This window comes from Echinococcus granulosus (genome assembly GCF_000524195.1).
Source record: "Echinococcus granulosus chromosome Unknown EG_S00107, whole genome shotgun sequence".
Lineage (NCBI taxonomy): Eukaryota > Metazoa > Platyhelminthes > Cestoda > Cyclophyllidea > Taeniidae > Echinococcus > Echinococcus granulosus.
This window is the reverse complement of record NW_020170487.1, coordinates 65,585-81,637: the sequence shown is the minus strand read 5'-3', so window position 1 is coordinate 81,637 and position 16,053 is coordinate 65,585. Positions and strand designations below refer to the sequence as shown.

Sequence of the window (16,053 nt, the reverse complement as noted above, 5' to 3'; positions counted from 1 at the left end):
GTGGAAAGACGAATGTCCTCCCATACTTATGACTGCGGTCTTCATTCTTTGCAGACTTCTGACAGCTCTAGCAACCGTCTAATCTTGTTTCAAAAAAGGGTAGTGGATAGCTGCTTGAAGTATTTTCAAGTCTTGATGTATCTTAATGCTATTTCTACTGAACCCATCTGTTTTGACTGAAACGCAATCGGTATACTTCTTGTGTTGGGGGATGTTTTGGTCCTAGCAGAAGATTCCCATGTGAACTGGGCAGTAAAAACTCTTTTCAGTTTGAATAGGTGTTACTGTATACTATCACAACACGATTGTAGACAAACGGAGGCGTTGCTTACATCTATCATTTGTAACGATAGTAGTGCCTCTCAGTTTCGTGGTAAGTGCTGGGGATGCCTGCAACCCCAGAAATACGTTCCTGTTCGATTTCCTAGAAGTTCTAAGCGTTTACTATTCCCCGAACATCTTGGACAGTCGTGCTCTCGCTCAGTCCTTCCATGTTGACTCTTATCCAGCAGTGTTGTACCCTAACTGTACTGATAACTCCCCGTAGGTCAGGGTTAATTAGCTACTCTAAGTACGCGTAGCTGAAATCATCTAGACGCTGGCTCAGGCCCAAGCAGTCTGCTCTATAGCCTACAAGCATGTACACACTGACCGTGGACCCCTTGCGCATTCATTGCTTCGGTTTATAAGGGCATCCGCTTTGAGGCACTTGCCTATTGCTTACCCGGTTGGTGACCTTGATAGACTGCAGGAAATTTGTGCACACACGGTACGTTGTAAAATTTGGAAACCCGCTTTATAGGACACGTTATAATTAGTGGTGACCTAGTTTACAGCAATAAGTTATCTATTTGTTGGCTTGCAGAGAGCAGTCTGGACGGTTGTGGACAGACGCCCTTCGGTAGCAATCTGGCCGCCTTTCCTTCACGGTTTGTGTGCTCCGATGAGTTTCCATTGAATAGTGAGGATGAACCGGTCCTCCCTCCATCCACGCCGAGGAAACATGACACCGCTCCTGTCCCCCAGGATGCAATTGTTCGCCCCTTAACCCTTGGTCGACGACGGGGCAATTCGGTGAACTTCTCCAAGAAGGACGAAAATGTTGCTTTCTCTCCCTTTGACCCCGTCCAAACTTTGCACAATTTGCTTCGTCATAAGGCGTGAGTCAATTTTGTGTCTTTATTGGAATTCTAAGGCAATTGAGCCTCCTTTTATCGCATTTTCGTATCCTTATTGCGTAGTGTGGCCGAGTATTGGTACTACCTTGCATTCAATGGAGATCACCAAGAGCGTCACGTAAATGTGACACGTGTTCTTTATCACTGCTATAATTGGTTGCAACAAATTGTACCATGACCTGTTTGACTGAGTTTAAAACAATAAAATGTATGTAGCCTGTTAGTAGTCTAGAAAGAATTTGACTTTTCTAGAGTTCAAAAAGCGTAACTTTTGCAGGGCTTTGCGTTAATTTTTTCCTAAGGTCCTGGTACTGGGCCTATTAAACTGAGTAGGATCGTAACGCATTAAAACGATTGTTTGAGATCCCACACAAAAACAAGCCTGGGTGGAATGCTTGACTTACGCAGGAGCCTAGGCCCATCGATTGGCACTAATAGACAAACGTCAGGTCATCCGCTAAATTTACCCTTGCAACATAAATCACTTCAGCGAGGTACATGGTTATCCCATTCCTAAATTTGCAGGAAAAATGCGCGTCGATCGGAACGCCGAAAACGGCACAGCTTCACCGCGTCCAGCATAACGCTAAATGAGATGCAAGCGACGAGTGAGCATGATGCGGGCGAGAAAGAGCTGTCACCGCATACTCAAAAGGGCAAACGAAAGCAACAACGTAAAGTAAAGAAGGGGGAGTATGCCAAGGAACAGGCTCGGCTACGCCGCGACTCAGATAAGAGCCCTGTAGAAAATGGGGCCAGTGGCGGTAATATTTCGCTCATTCCCTCATTGTGGTTTTGTTTCTTGAGCGTTTTATACTTCGTTTTTTTGTATCTATAGCTTCTGCACCGTGTCTGAAAAGTGAAAACGAACAGGAAAAGCCATCATTCCCCAAACAGGAGTCAGGAAAGGTAGGAAAATCTGATGGCAATGGGTCTGGAATATGGAATTTGAACGAAGTATTCAACAGGGGACATCCTTCTAATCCACACGCTACTGTTTGTCCTGTCACATTGACCGCCAGTGCAATATTTGAATTGGATGAAGAGTGATGCTTTTCATGAGTCAACTGTGGCGTTAACATACACTTTAGGTTGTGCGGCATATCTGTAATGTTATAACTTAACTCATTTTAATGTTTGATCCAAGTTTTAACTTGTGGAGTGGGGGCTCACCGGATGTCAGTAAGGTTATTACAACATTCGATTTGGCACGATGATGGCGGACGCAGGCTCAACTCAGGTTGTGCGCTCACCCACTTAAGTGTAGAGGGGTAAAGTCCAAATGGTTTCCAGTGTAGGGGGTCATGTTTAGCTAAGTCAAGGGTGGGGGCGGGCTGTTGTGGTCACGGACTTTGTGGCGGGATATTTGTCGTGGCTCGGTAATTGCTTGGCCATGTGTTCTCACTCTGTAGAATATTCAGCTCTCGTTTAGAAAGTATAGCCTTCTCGTCGCATATTTGGCCTCACTGCCCTTTTGCACGTTGAAAATCGATCTTCAACGCCAGCATAACTTGCCGAGAGGACAGGGAGGCTCAGGGTATCAAACATCTGTTTTTACAAGGCGTAATTGACACCCAGGTTCATAGACCCAGGGTCTTTGTTGCTAGTCAGCAGTGCTAGTAGTTCTTTTTTTAAAAACAACTTAAACTAATTCTGCACCTCTTAAATCCACTTAGGATGCAATCGTAACATGTCATCACCCTCATCCAGAATGACGAGTGTAGCACCCATATTTGCTGCAGGTACTTTAAACTCTAATATTTTGAAATGCAAAGTGTGCCTATTTAATCTTAGGAGGACAGCCGGTTTACAACCTTGAGATTTGTTTTAACCGCGGCATCGCATCTTTATGGTCCAATTACTCCTGTTGGTGGCATTTTGTGTATAAAATGCCACTTAAGCTAAACTTCAAACGAACACATAGGTATAATGTATCAGCAAAGGACCTCTTTGTCATTCCCATATACACATTGGATGCATCTTGTGTAGAATATACAGTTTCTCCTACAACAACAGGACGCGATGCTCTTGAATATGTTGCTCAAAGACTGGATATTGAAGATGTAAAATTATAGCTCAAATTAATTCCCTTTACTAGACCTGCTTCTTTGGATTTCGGTATGAGGCGTGGACTGATGACCAAAGGTGGCTTTTTCTCAACAAGCCTATAAAGAAGCAGCTAGATAAATACGCACGGCAACATGCGCTAGTTTTAAACATTATGTTATTTATTGATAATCCGCAATACCTTCCCGACTCGAACCTCCGGTAATTTATTCTTTATATATGTTTTTGCCTTCGTCTTTGATCTATTCCTTTTGCTTTATCCAATATTTTGCCATGATCACAATTTCACTATACTTTGCATGATTTTTGTATTTTTGCCCAGAAAAAGTAGTAATGTTGCAGGTGTATTTAAATGAGGTTTGAACTGTTAGTTCTGTGTGCTTTCTCTCCTCCTTGTGAGAAATATGATAAAATACTAATAGGTTTGGGTAATTTTTGTATATTGGTTGATTTGTAATTTAAATTACTACAAATGTGTGTAAATGTTTTATTCGAACTGGGTATAGCAAAGAATTTTTTGCTCTATATAGACGTCAATTTTACCTACAATTAAGACAAGATGTTCTTACCAAGCAGCTTAAAATCGCTTCTAAGCAGGCCATCAAGCTTATGGCTTACAGTCTTCAAGGTGAGTTTCTCATAAACAAAGCGTGGAAAATATGATATGAGGTTGTTTAATAGTATTAATATTTTATTCTTCCTATAGCTGAATATGGTGATTTTGTTGATTTTGAAACAACAGCTCACATGTGGCGCGAAAGGCCGATGGTCCCAGCTGTATGTCTACTGAATTTTGTTTTGGGATTGTTATTTGCGTATTTATCTAACTGGCATAACGTTGAAGTGTTAAGCTTAGCATGATTTTTTAATGAAGCGTAGGGATCATTACTTCATTAGGTTTTGCCTAGGACCTTTGTTTTTTGTGGTTTTATTCAATGCTGTCTATAGCCTTATGTTAGTTATTTTCGACGGAGCCCAACACTCAATCAACGGCAGTGATAATTATTAACCTATATCTTAGTCTCCTATGAATCTCAAAATCTTGTGACGTTACAACTAGACGTCACTGAGAGAGTAACAAATTGATTGTAATTTGCTGATTGAATAATACTCTTTGAAAATATATAATCAGGTTCTACACGATTATTGGTTGTTAAAATACACATTTAGGTCGTTTCTTTTTAAAATCGCTGAAGTTTGATCCTTTTAATATTAGATAGGTCATATTGTTGGTCAGATTTTTATTAATTTATTTGAGGTGTACGACTTCTAATGTTGATTTTGCTGACTAGTCTGTAGTGGGAGGTAGTGTCGAGCTGGGTGGTCTTGAGCATATCGACGATATTATTTGGGGCTACTGCCAACTACGTGGCGTCACTCAGGACAACGCTATCTGGTACTATCTCGATGAAATCCGACGACTCTCCAACTATGGTGTCCAACTCTTCTTTGGCTCGGTATGTCCCTGCAATACATTCTCTATCAAATCGTCTTAGTGAGTATTAATTGTTCGTGTGTGCCACATGTTGAACTAAGAATATTGTGGATGGTTCTATTCAATTTAATCTTTAACCATTACCTACTGAATGACCGATGGTTGAATGCAAAGCCTAAGTAAAGTTGATCAGATTTTTAAACCAATCCTTCCTACTACCCCTAACAAATATGTAACGTTTTGTCAAAAATTGTCACCTTCATGCAATAGCTGCAAAACGTTGCTCAGATTATCCAAACGGGCTCCTAAATGACAGTATAATGATTGGAGAAAGGCGATTTATTGTTAACACTTAAATGTGTTGTGAGTAGCCGGCTTTTTATCCACCTGAAGCGAAACCGAGCTATTGGGAACTGACCTAATGAGAGTTGCTGCAACAGCCTTAGGTTTGACTGGGCGATTTACCGAAGATAGCGAAAATGTTATATATGCTGGGTTGAAGTAGGTGAGAATAATTTTACATTAGGATAACAGCAACAGTCTTACTGTTTATTTTATTTCGCTAATCCTGCCCCTCAAAATACTTCCCTTGAAGTGGATTCAGATGATCTATGGGAAATGGTGGGTTTCTGAATAGATAATTGGGGTGAATTAATTTATTGCCACGTATTACAAAAGCACTGAGGTGCATTCTTCCGCACTGCAAGTTACCTCACCAATGCAGTGGATAAATACCCAGTTTTTAACATTAGGGTCTACAACCATCCTGACAATTTAGGTTTTCTCAATTATTCATTTAGACAGTCGCCGGCGAAGCAGCTCAACTTGGCGTTTCTCGCAACGGTCTGGCGATCTCAACAATATGCCCCATCAATTCTTCAGTTTCAAAGCACAAGTGAGCCCTTATTCATATACACCCCCTTACGTGACCGTGACACTTGTTTCGATCCCACCGGGTAAATAGTCTAGCTTGAGGCATTTTTGCTACCGTTGGTATATTTTATTTTATCCACATTACTATGTTAACGTCTTCACAACTCTCTTCCCAGAGTGGCTGGTGTGCAGAGCTACTTTTTTCTCCATATTTCACGCAGCTGTAGCACTACAGGTTCGCGCACCCAACCAATCAAATTGCCCTCTCCCCCCCATTGGTCTCCATGACCATCGACCGAAGTGGAAGTCCTGCCTCTCTTCACAAAACTGGCACAGTTGCCCTGTTCAAGTGGCAGCTGTAAAAAGTGCAGTGAAAAGTCGAAACAGCTGATCAGCTGTTGTGGGCAAAAAACACCTTCTCCCTTACATGCCTGTGAGTGTGTGCCTGTCCCTCGGTGGCCGCGGTGAAATAACACCACCTTGGTTTTAAAGTAAACTAGTGTGAACAAAATAATTACACCCACTTACAAAGCGAATAGGGACTACTCTAAGTCGGGGCAACGATTCATGCGAAGAAATCAAAAGAAGTCGAGGCAAATTATGTGGATACTCGACCAACAAGCATTAGGTCTCATAAGACAAACTGTTTGTCAATCTTGAAAATTAAAAACTAACGGTAGGAGTGCATTTTGGTGACTATTTGGCTTGAAAATGGTCGCTATAATGCTGCCCAAAACCGTTTTGTGTCAAGACAGTCGTGATATCTTGCCAAAGTAAAAGGCGGAATCGAAGAAGTCCTTGTTGATAACTCCCCAGTATGCATTAGAAATTATGGAATACGGTGTTTCTTGTTCTGGAAAGACAGTAATGCACGTCTTGCTGGTTAAAGTAGCATGTTCATGCGTTAAATGCGAATGTGTTTTTTTTGTGAACAGTGATACAGAATTGTCATTAGTGTTTAAGGAGATGTCAAAGTCGTTCACTACTCGCATTCACTAGCCATTCCCTCTAGATGTTATGATGTTTTGTGTGGCGAATCTACAAACATTTTATTCCAGCTAATAGGGAAGCAACTTGGAAGTCATTTTCGACGAACGCTCCCCATTTGTCTGTTTCCTTTTGAACTAGGAGATGATATATGGATATGCTCCGGTGAACATGTAGATCCGATTTTCGTTTTTATGCTAGTTAAGTGATCTACTCCTCCCATCTTCCAAACATTTAGTGTCTTACCTTCCCGATATAGTGAGATAACCGTCAACTTGTTACGGAAGTCATCAATTCCTTTAAATTAAAGTGAATTACAAGCGGCTTGCTTCTAAACAGGAAATTTATTCATTTGGTGAGAAAATCGAATTTTTATCTCAAGTGTACTTTGGTATTTTCATTCTCCTTTCCATTAATATCAAAACATTTCAGTGATGGGGAGGCCCACTTTCCCCCGTTTAGTAATAATTTGTCGCCATACAGCTGCATTCCGCACATCCAACCTTGTCCATAACTTTTTGTTCGTAATCCTTGTCGCGCCCTCTTTTCCAGAGACTTCCTCCAAAAGTTTACTATTCATCATATTGTGCTTTTATGGTGAAAGAAATAAGAGTGCAATCCTGCAAGTGTGCAATTTGATCAAGCGATTTCCCAAACACTGAACTCGTCTGATGTGGTAGTGTGTGGACATTTTTTGTGTCTTCACTTGTTAAAAAGGAGACAATAGTCATCTCTTTTTCAAGACGCATTAGTTTGCTTTGAATACATCTTCGTCTATGATAAAAGGCAGCTAATATTCATTACATGTGACCAATGGTAGCTAGGCTGTTCCCACCCCTCCTCGGACCTCAGGGGAAGTGTAAATCCCGGACCGTCACCATATCATCATTAGTGATTTTGTAGCGTTTCGTTCTTTTAAATGTCTGCTACTGTGCTCTAGAGTTTCATTCCCCTATTGCCAAACAGTGCTCGTTGCTGCCATAGATTCCGTATTTGCAATTGCTTAGCCGCACTCTTTTTGCAAATGTCGCTGACACTAGCACTCACCTGGCCGAAGATAACAGAGAGAATAAACGCGGTTTCCCATTTGACTTTTTGCCCCTTGCTACTGTTATATGCTCCTATCGTGCGCCTGAACTGTTGCAACTTAATTGCATTTCCTAAACCACATAATCTTATGCATACATCATGTTGTTACAGAAATTATGCCAGCTCTAGCAAGCAATAAAATAGACACAAATGGTTAGTTTGCAGCGAATACACTTACAACGGTCAAAAGATTTCAAATAATTGGTCATCAAGGAATCAAGATTTTGTACAAGTACCAGATGTTAGAGAATTCCAGTAATATAACCAGAAAGGTAAGCGAAACATGATCCAGACTAGCGATGCTACTTCAAAGTACTTCTTCCTGACTATTTTTGGGCAATTTTGACCCTTGCCGAGGGTAGATTTGTGTCCACCTGGCCTTGCTATGGAGCCACGTCGTAATGCTCAAAAATGGCTGAGAAAAAATGTTTTTTTCCACTATTCTGCTGCAGTTAGGCTCTCTTGCGCATGGATGCGGATCGTTGGAAGAAGGCGTTATTGGGAAGTGGACGACACTTCTACTGAAGTGTAGGTAGAGGTTAGATTAAATGACAAAGAGGTGATTTTGATATGTTTACTTCCGAGTCTATTGGAGGAAGTTAAACGAATCGTGATTTGTAATACCCACTTTCCTCTCTTGCATTGTTCTTTGTGCCATCTCAAAAACTGTTAATGTGGGAATGTTTAATAACCTCGCGTTTCACCTTCAGATGGGAGGATATAAAAGACTTGGCCTACTCAAGGAAGACGTTTACCATCCAACTTCTAAAAAAGGCAAAACCAATTCACTTTGTATTTGTAAGTCCTGTACATTATATGCGTACGTGCGTGTGTGTCGAAAAGCCGATGAAGTGTCCTCTTATGTTGCCCTTGTTTTAAGGTGTTGTTTCAAACTGCAGGATTAAAGGTGAGGCAATGATCAATGTTTTTCTTATCCTTCATTAGGAAGATACACAGGACGCGCGATATCTCTGGAATTTCTGCATTCAGATGCATAGCAGTTACATTCACTACTGGACACACGTTAAGTAAGTAGATGGCACTATTTTCAGGCATGATTCAAATGAATCTACTGGGGCATTGTGCGACGTCTTTGTACTCTTTATGGACACTTCAATTACAACTGAATGCAGATCTTCTCAGCTTATGATTATTGTTTTTATGGAAATTTCCTTTCATCTGCTTGCGTTTTGTTTCAAGAACCGGTCCAACGGCCCACGTGTCGGAGCCACCGTAAGTTGTCCGCGTTTAGTAGGTATCAACTTTAACATAATCTTTCATCAGATGGGAGGCTAGTCTCCTACTCCCCATCTGTTGTTTGCAATAGTCCTTTTGAGCATTCAAACTGTTGGCTTCATTCAAACGTGGAGGTCATAACTAATCGTACGGATGATTAACTTCTGTGAACCTTGAAAGCCAGTGTTCGGACGTTGCTTGTTAGCTCTTTTCAAAATCTGTAGATTGAAAAGTTAACTGATGGAGAGGTACCCTGCTTCATCTTGACTGTAAAACGATACTTATTTTCAGAGATCTTCTGCGAAAAAATGTCTGTACTCTGCCTACACCAACCTCCTCTGTACGCCAAAAAGTTAATATCAGTTGCATGACATAAGGGGAAAGGAGTGCCCTAGTGCCTGTTTGCCTGCTCGCATGAACAGCTGCTTCGGGTGGTCTAAGTGTCAAAGAAGGAGCCTGTTTATTGCTAAATCCATCTGCTACAATGGGTACTTACTAGACATTTGGTTCATTTTTTCGTTTTGCCTCTTTGCATCCGCTGTCAAAAGGATCGGTTGTGGTCCTACTTCCCCGTTCTTACTTGCCTCTGTTTACATTTAGCCACCTTGTGACTTTGGAGGCGCATCATCGCGTACCTTTTCCAGCAAAGGTAAGTCCACTTAGTTGGATGTCCGGTAAAGGAGTTTGTTAACAGTAGGGGTTAGGAAAGGCGTGCAACTGTTCTAAATGATCTTGAAGTTCCTGATGTGGTATTATTATTCCACACATCCAAAAAGAGTTTCCAAGTACCCATAATAGCAGGTAGCACCATTTATTATCTTCACTCTTTTAATTAAACCTGGTGGTTGTCGTCAATCAAATGAAGTATGAATCACAAGGTAAAATTATTATAGGTGGCACTAATTAACATCTACCTGTTGGTAAAACACCAAATTTAGGCGGGTCAGAAACATCAGGTGTGGTGGTCAACAACTCCAATTCAACAACGACAGTTGGAAGTGTGGCCTCAATGCACGCAACAATTGGACAGGTTGGCGAAAACTCCCTCACTTCACTTCAACAATCACACGCTAATCATTTGATCAGCTCCTCGCTGCCTGTCTGTGGCTCTGCGGAGGTCGAACACGACGCCTCAAAGACCCACGAACCGGTTGTGCTCTCGGTCGCGCTGACCTGCAATGCTCAGCAGGAGGATAGCGAGGGTGGCACTCTGGTGGACACATTGGACTCCCAGATGCTGGCTAATAGATGTGTCACTTGCCTCCCCGTTACCAACTGCCTCCGACGCGGTGCTGTACTAAAATCCACTGAACTCTGCTCCTCCACGGGTCAGATTCAACCGCTTCAAATGCAGTCTACCGGTCCCACACCACCAAGGAAGAAGCATCATCACCACCACAGAAAGCACCGACTTCAACCAATTCCACTTTCTGTGGGACAGAGCACCACAAGTGCACAGGAAGTCGCCGCTCGCTACAACATGAGCCTGGCTGAATCTTCATCTGGCTCCTCCAGCGAGTCGGAATTCGAGTCGGATGTTTGTTCCACTAGCGCAGAGACCAGTTCTTCGAGCAACTCCTCGCGTAGGGGTGACGACGATGTGGACGCGCAAGATCAGCAGCACGGATTTCGTCGGCTGCTCACCGGTTCTCATGCGGGTGTTGGAGCGGCGGTCTCGCTGCGTCCAATCCTTTCTAGTTTTAGCCAGCATCACTATCGCCTGCAGCAGAAATGGCGCGAGGAGGCAGTTGTCCCTAGCGATAACCGACGGAACTCACCATCAAGGCAATTTGGTAATAATGCTGGCGGCGGAGAGGGAAAGTCTGTTACAGGTGAGAGCCACGGTTGGCTTGCTTCGGCAAAACGTCTCACTAGCGCTCTGTCAGAATCCCTTACCCGACGAGCCTTATCCTCAAACCCTTCAACTGTCAGTAAACCACCGCCTTTGCCAATACCTGAGGTATGAGAAGGTTGGACTTTTATCTCATCACTATTGCTTTTCACCTGAGATTTTAATTGAGCTCAATCGACCTTTTTTAGCTACTTTCTCGAGGACCTAAATCCGTTGGAATCGCTCAGGTCATTCGCCCAGAGCCTCCGTCCACAAACGCAAATTCTGCTTCGGCGGATAGCGGTGGAGGTTTTGATGAGAGTCGCAGGAGACCTTCAAGACCGCCGCTTCCACCAGGCGGAAGCGGAGGAACACCAGCTCGACACACAGCATTAGGTTTTAATCCGAACGCCCCTCAGCGGGGGGCTTCAGCGGGTCCAACTACGTCGGGATCTACGCCTTCAACTGTGGCAAATTCATCACCCTCCTACCCGCTGCATCACTCACTTTACGAGGTTCCTGCTGAAGGGCGCTTACAGATCCGTCTCCAGCCTCCAAGTCCTCCAAGCAGTCAGGAAGAAGCCTCCTGGCGTCTAGTTCAACATCCCGGAATTTGGATCAACCAGTTGAACAATCCTAACAATCTTGTAGATTCGCGGCAAAAGGCCCAGCAGCAGCAGCAGCAGCAACAACAACAACAGCAACCACAACAAGTCTACTTTGAGACTGAAATGATGCCTCCACCAACCAGCAGTGTTCAACAGGTGATGACATCATCCTCAATGACCTCTTCCTCTACGTCCACGTCCACTTCCTCAGCCGGTGTTGTCGCTGCGGTGGCGGCGGCAGCAGCAACCACGCATTCAAACTCATCCTCACCTTCTAGTCCTGCGTCGTCCATTGTAGAGGATGAGATGATGCTGATAATGATGCAGGGTGATAAGGAGGACGATTCGTCCTCAACAATGTCCTATTCGGCGTGTGGCGGAAGTAGGGCAACAGGAAAGACAGCAGCTGTTGTCACCCCCATACAGAAGCAGACTGCAACGCAACAACATCGGCAGCGTTCGCTGTCAGGCAGTGGGGGACCGTTGCATCTACTCACCAACTCCGACATCCACCAGTTGCTGAACTTGACGAAGATGAGGGTGTGTTTCGGTTTTGGCAATTAAGCGCTTTAAAGACTTGTTTTAACTTGGCTTACTAATAAATTGTTAACCAAGAAGTGTAGATTTTTCCTCGGAAGCGTGATCGTACCGTGGTTCAGTCGCGCTTACTTTCCGCGGAATCTTAACTGAACACTGGAAGATCAGTTGGTTAAACAATGTTACGAATACCTCATCCATCATTGACCTAGAAATCCTCCTTCGCAATCCTCAAATATCCTAGTGAAAGTCCTATCTCATTATTTTGAATCCGATTCGTTGTTTATCATAATTGTAAGGAGATCAAGAAAATAACTATTCATTGTTGAGAAAGAATAGAAGCTTTAATCCCATAAAACTGGTTACATATTAGAAAACATTAGAAATTTCAACAGATTATCCCTTTATGAATTTGAAAACATACTAATATCTTCTTCACTTTTAGGAGACAGCTTTGGTGCATCGCCTGCTGGCAGAGTACCGTCAGACTCTGCTATTGCAACAGTCACTCCATACGAATAGCATGAGCACACCCAACCTGGCGGCAAGTCAAGAGCTTCACACCACCACTGCTGCTGCCACTGGCTTTAACGATTTCACCAATGGCAGCTATACTGCCACTGTGGCCACTGCAAATGATACAGCTCCGCAGGCCTTTGAAGAGGGATGTCGTCTACAACGCACCAACGCCCAGAGACGCACCGAATCGCATGGACTTTCCAACTCCTCTCATGAGTACGTTCATTCGTTCTGATGCCTTAAAATCCCAGCAAGAGCTCTCTCGTCCTCCATCTATTCAGATGCCCATATCCACAATAAAACACAATACAATAAGATATAATAACAACAATAACATAATTGCAAGCTGCGAATATTTGGCTTTGCCAAGCTATTAATAACCATAGCTCTAGGGGGATCATGACCCCCTGTTTAAATGGTTTTTCACTGATCAGCAATTCGCTTTTGATTTGACTAAAAATGGAAATGAATGCGTATCACTTTAGTGACTTACTGTTCTCAAAACAAAGTTGTGCGAATATGTGTTGATCCCAACAGTGACTCCATGACACTTTAGTAATTACTATGGTCACCGGGGCAGTAAAGGATCAAGGTGTGCGCATCACAACGTTCGTGGTCATCAAATTTCCGAGTCCTCGGATTACGTCAATGCCTGCGCCTTCCAGTGCCATCACGGATGCCTCTGCGGCGCCAACCACATGGTGGGTCTTGAGTCACTAGCTCCACCAACGCCTTCTTTGCCCATTTAAAGCCTTCTCTTTCTCTTTCACAGCAAACAAGCGTTCACAGCACTACGGACAACGACTCCAACGCCACATTTAGGGTTCTTTCTGAGGCTGACGGTGGACGGAATCACTACCCGAACAGTCGCCACCAGCATCATAGTCGGAATCACCAGCATCACGAGCAGCAGGGCTATCATCGCCATCATCATGAGGATTCCTGCACCAATAACAATGACCTCTTGACCTCCTCCAACTGCTCCCAACAGGGCTGGAACGCGGTGGCGAAATCAAACTCGTTTCACCATCAGCCCAAGCGATTTGGTGGTGGAAGATCGCAACACACACACGAGATGTGCAAGTCGGCTACTCCAGGTTTGGTAGCAATTATTGTGCCCTTGCAGTTGCAGTTACCAATGCTTCAACTTCCCCACGTCTTTACTTCTCTTTCAGACGTATTGACTTATTCCTGATTGGGATGAGTTTATCCACAACTTAATCCAGCAATTATCAACTTTGATTGGACGACGTTATTTAGCTATGGACAAGAAAAAGACCTTGAGTCCTAAACGCCTATTGCAAGCAAACATTTTACATGCGTTCGAAGTGTTTGTTATGTAAAGACAGCAACTGCAGGTTTCGCCTTTCCTTTTAGACAACTTTCGTCGTCAGAATCATTGTGGCAATCCAGTAAAGGACGATCTCTCCAACATGATTGCCGGCTTACCTCAACAGACTCTGGGGGGCGTGTTTGGGTCAGCAGAGCGCTGCAATGGCAGCGATTTCAATAACAACAGTAACAACAATAGTACCAACCTCTCCCAACAGTCAACCGGATTTGCACGCAGCAAGACCTTCGCGCACACACCTCCCTCCCACACTGCCACGCGGGTCGCCTTTGTCCACGCATTCGACAAAAGTGGTACTGGTAGTGGCAGTGGTGGAAGTGGTCATCTCCATGCCGGAGAATACGAAAATCTCGAGGTACTAATACAAATTTGACTGGGTTCTGGGTGACATTTTGATCTGGAGCATTTTATTACCTCTTATTTGTAGGCTAATTCGCCGCTTCTCTGCTCAGTAAATCGGAAATCAGCCACGGATATCTCCGTCAAGTCTTCTAGCTCCGATATCTCATTCGAGGAGTATAGATTTAATCAGCGTCTGCAGCGTCGAAACCGCATGCCGAAACTCGACAATGCGGAGTGTGGAGGTCGGTACGACCACCATCAGCACTGTCCGCATCAAAGCCACCGAAACTGTCATTTTGGACGTCCTCTGGTCGCCTCATCATCGATTTCGAAAAGATCCACTCTTCCGAGTATTTCTTGCGACGGTAGTGGTGGACACATTCAACTCTGTTGGGAGCACCTTCGTGCCTTGGAACAACTGGGAGCGCCCAAGGGAGTTCACATTGACACACCTGTAATCCAACGCAGGAAGCAGAAGAGGACAAGGAAACAGAAGGAGCCCTGTTGTAGTCATTGCTCTGCTCAACCGGCACATCGTTACGTGGAGAAGGCAAGATCATTTGATCCATATCAACAGAAATCTCCGTTGCGTCACAGATGTTCGGCCAGTCCAGTTTTCAGTGTGGAGGCAGTAGAGTCGCAGTGTGATTTGTGTCGACGGCAAAGAAGATGGCGAGTTGATTTTGGGCGACCTAGATGTGGGTGCGGCGATATCAGAGGATCAGGCGACAACAACGGTGCTTCAGATGAGGCAGAGGAGGACGACGATGAGGAGGGATTTTCATCCTCCCGGGCTGCCAGTGACTCCTCTCTGGCTTCCTCCGCTCTTCCAGGAGTCAGAGACACTACCTCTATCATGGTCTCTTCCTATGAGTTCGAGTGTCAACAGCAACAGCAGCAACAATCGTACAACGTTGCATCGTCTTTTGATAGTACCACTGGTGGCGCAACACCTCGTCGGTGCAAAAATAAACCTCCCACTCCGAAGTTTGGAGAAGATAGACGCGGTTCTTCCAGCTGGTTGCAATCTCACTTCAATTTCTACGAGGACAGATGCAGTTCGTCGGTCAAAACTGGTAGAGCTACACAGGTTCGTTGACCAGTTTATAGCTGGTAGAATTTAATATTCAACCTTCTCTGCGCAAGTGCCTGGCAATTTTCAGATGCCCACTTCTCGAAAGACGTCCATCTCTCCACCGACAGCAGAGAGAGTGCCACAGAGACCAGAGCGACCTAAAACCCTTCTCTCCTCGTCAGCTTCATTCCAGGTGGAGGACCGTCACCGACACCAGCCGGACACACCTTCGATACGCTACACGAATCGACCAATCGGCATTGCAAACAGCAGAGACGGCACTCCTATGCGACGAACAGGTGAAGCCGGGACATATTCCAGAACTCCCACACCCGCCCGATCTATGGGACCGCAGCAGACCAGTGGTGCGACCCCCGACGAAGGCAGTGGTGGAGGAGGATTGCTATTCACTGCCTCCATGACCTTTACACCCTCCGGCGTCTCCACAGTGTCTCCCGGGCCCCCAAATTCCGCCGTTATGGCGGGAACCGGTGGACCAGAGCGGGGTTTAATCGGAAGATCTAGTCAACACCAGCAGCAACAAATGCTACAGCAACAACAGAATGATCTTCAGAGATGTCTCGCTAATAAATCGCTCTTATCTGTCTCGCAAAGAAATAAAGAGGTTAGTTCATTTGTGAATCGCTTTTTTTGCAGGTGATTGGCTGATTTGGCATTAACTTAACGGCTCGTTTAATTGCTACCTTTTTTGGTTTTAGGAGAGATCATATCTCTTTCCAAAAAAAGCTCAAACACCAACAGAAAAACGGACTACCAACGCGATGCCATAGCACCCTTGCCCTGTCCTGCCTTTTGCTGCCTTGTTGCCTACCCATTGGTTTCAAATGACCTCCTCGCCATCATCAGCAGTAAAATATCATCCCACTTTAGGGCGCCTTTCGTAAAGCGGGAGCCCCATTTGGTC

At 44.4% G+C, this 16,053-nt stretch overlaps 2 protein-coding genes across 2 annotated transcripts in view; both read left to right on the top strand. All coding sequences in view use genetic code 11, as the record gives it.

Annotated features, from left to right (window-relative positions):
- Positions 1 to 2,228, top strand: part of EGR_08469 (Protein kintoun) — a gene marked incomplete at both ends in the record, with an annotated part of 8,154 nt that extends 5,926 nt beyond the window's left edge. Inside the window, 3 exons of the mRNA XM_024497718.1 lie at positions 866 to 1,160; positions 1,704 to 1,942; positions 2,017 to 2,228. Coding sequence (XP_024347859.1) covers positions 866 to 1,160; positions 1,704 to 1,942; positions 2,017 to 2,228 — 746 coding nt within the window. The remainder of the gene's footprint in view (positions 1 to 865; positions 1,161 to 1,703; positions 1,943 to 2,016) is intronic.
- Positions 2,229 to 3,067: 839 nt separating this feature from the next.
- Positions 3,068 to 15,919, top strand: EGR_08468 (Tyrosine-protein phosphatase non-receptor type 14; the record flags this gene model as incomplete). Its single annotated transcript, XM_024497717.1, has 20 exons — positions 3,068 to 3,241; positions 3,277 to 3,446; positions 3,776 to 3,873; positions 3,952 to 4,022; positions 4,538 to 4,702; positions 5,481 to 5,575; positions 8,340 to 8,427; positions 8,575 to 8,657; positions 8,830 to 8,862; positions 9,466 to 9,514; positions 9,804 to 9,895; positions 9,952 to 10,825; positions 10,906 to 11,844; positions 12,287 to 12,576; positions 12,917 to 13,061; positions 13,133 to 13,457; positions 13,738 to 14,066; positions 14,139 to 15,143; positions 15,217 to 15,753; positions 15,848 to 15,919. 20 exons carry the CDS (start codon positions 3,068 to 3,070, stop codon positions 15,917 to 15,919), a joined length of 5,634 nt encoding a protein of 1,877 aa, XP_024347858.1.
- Between the last annotated feature and the right edge of the window lie 134 nt (positions 15,920 to 16,053).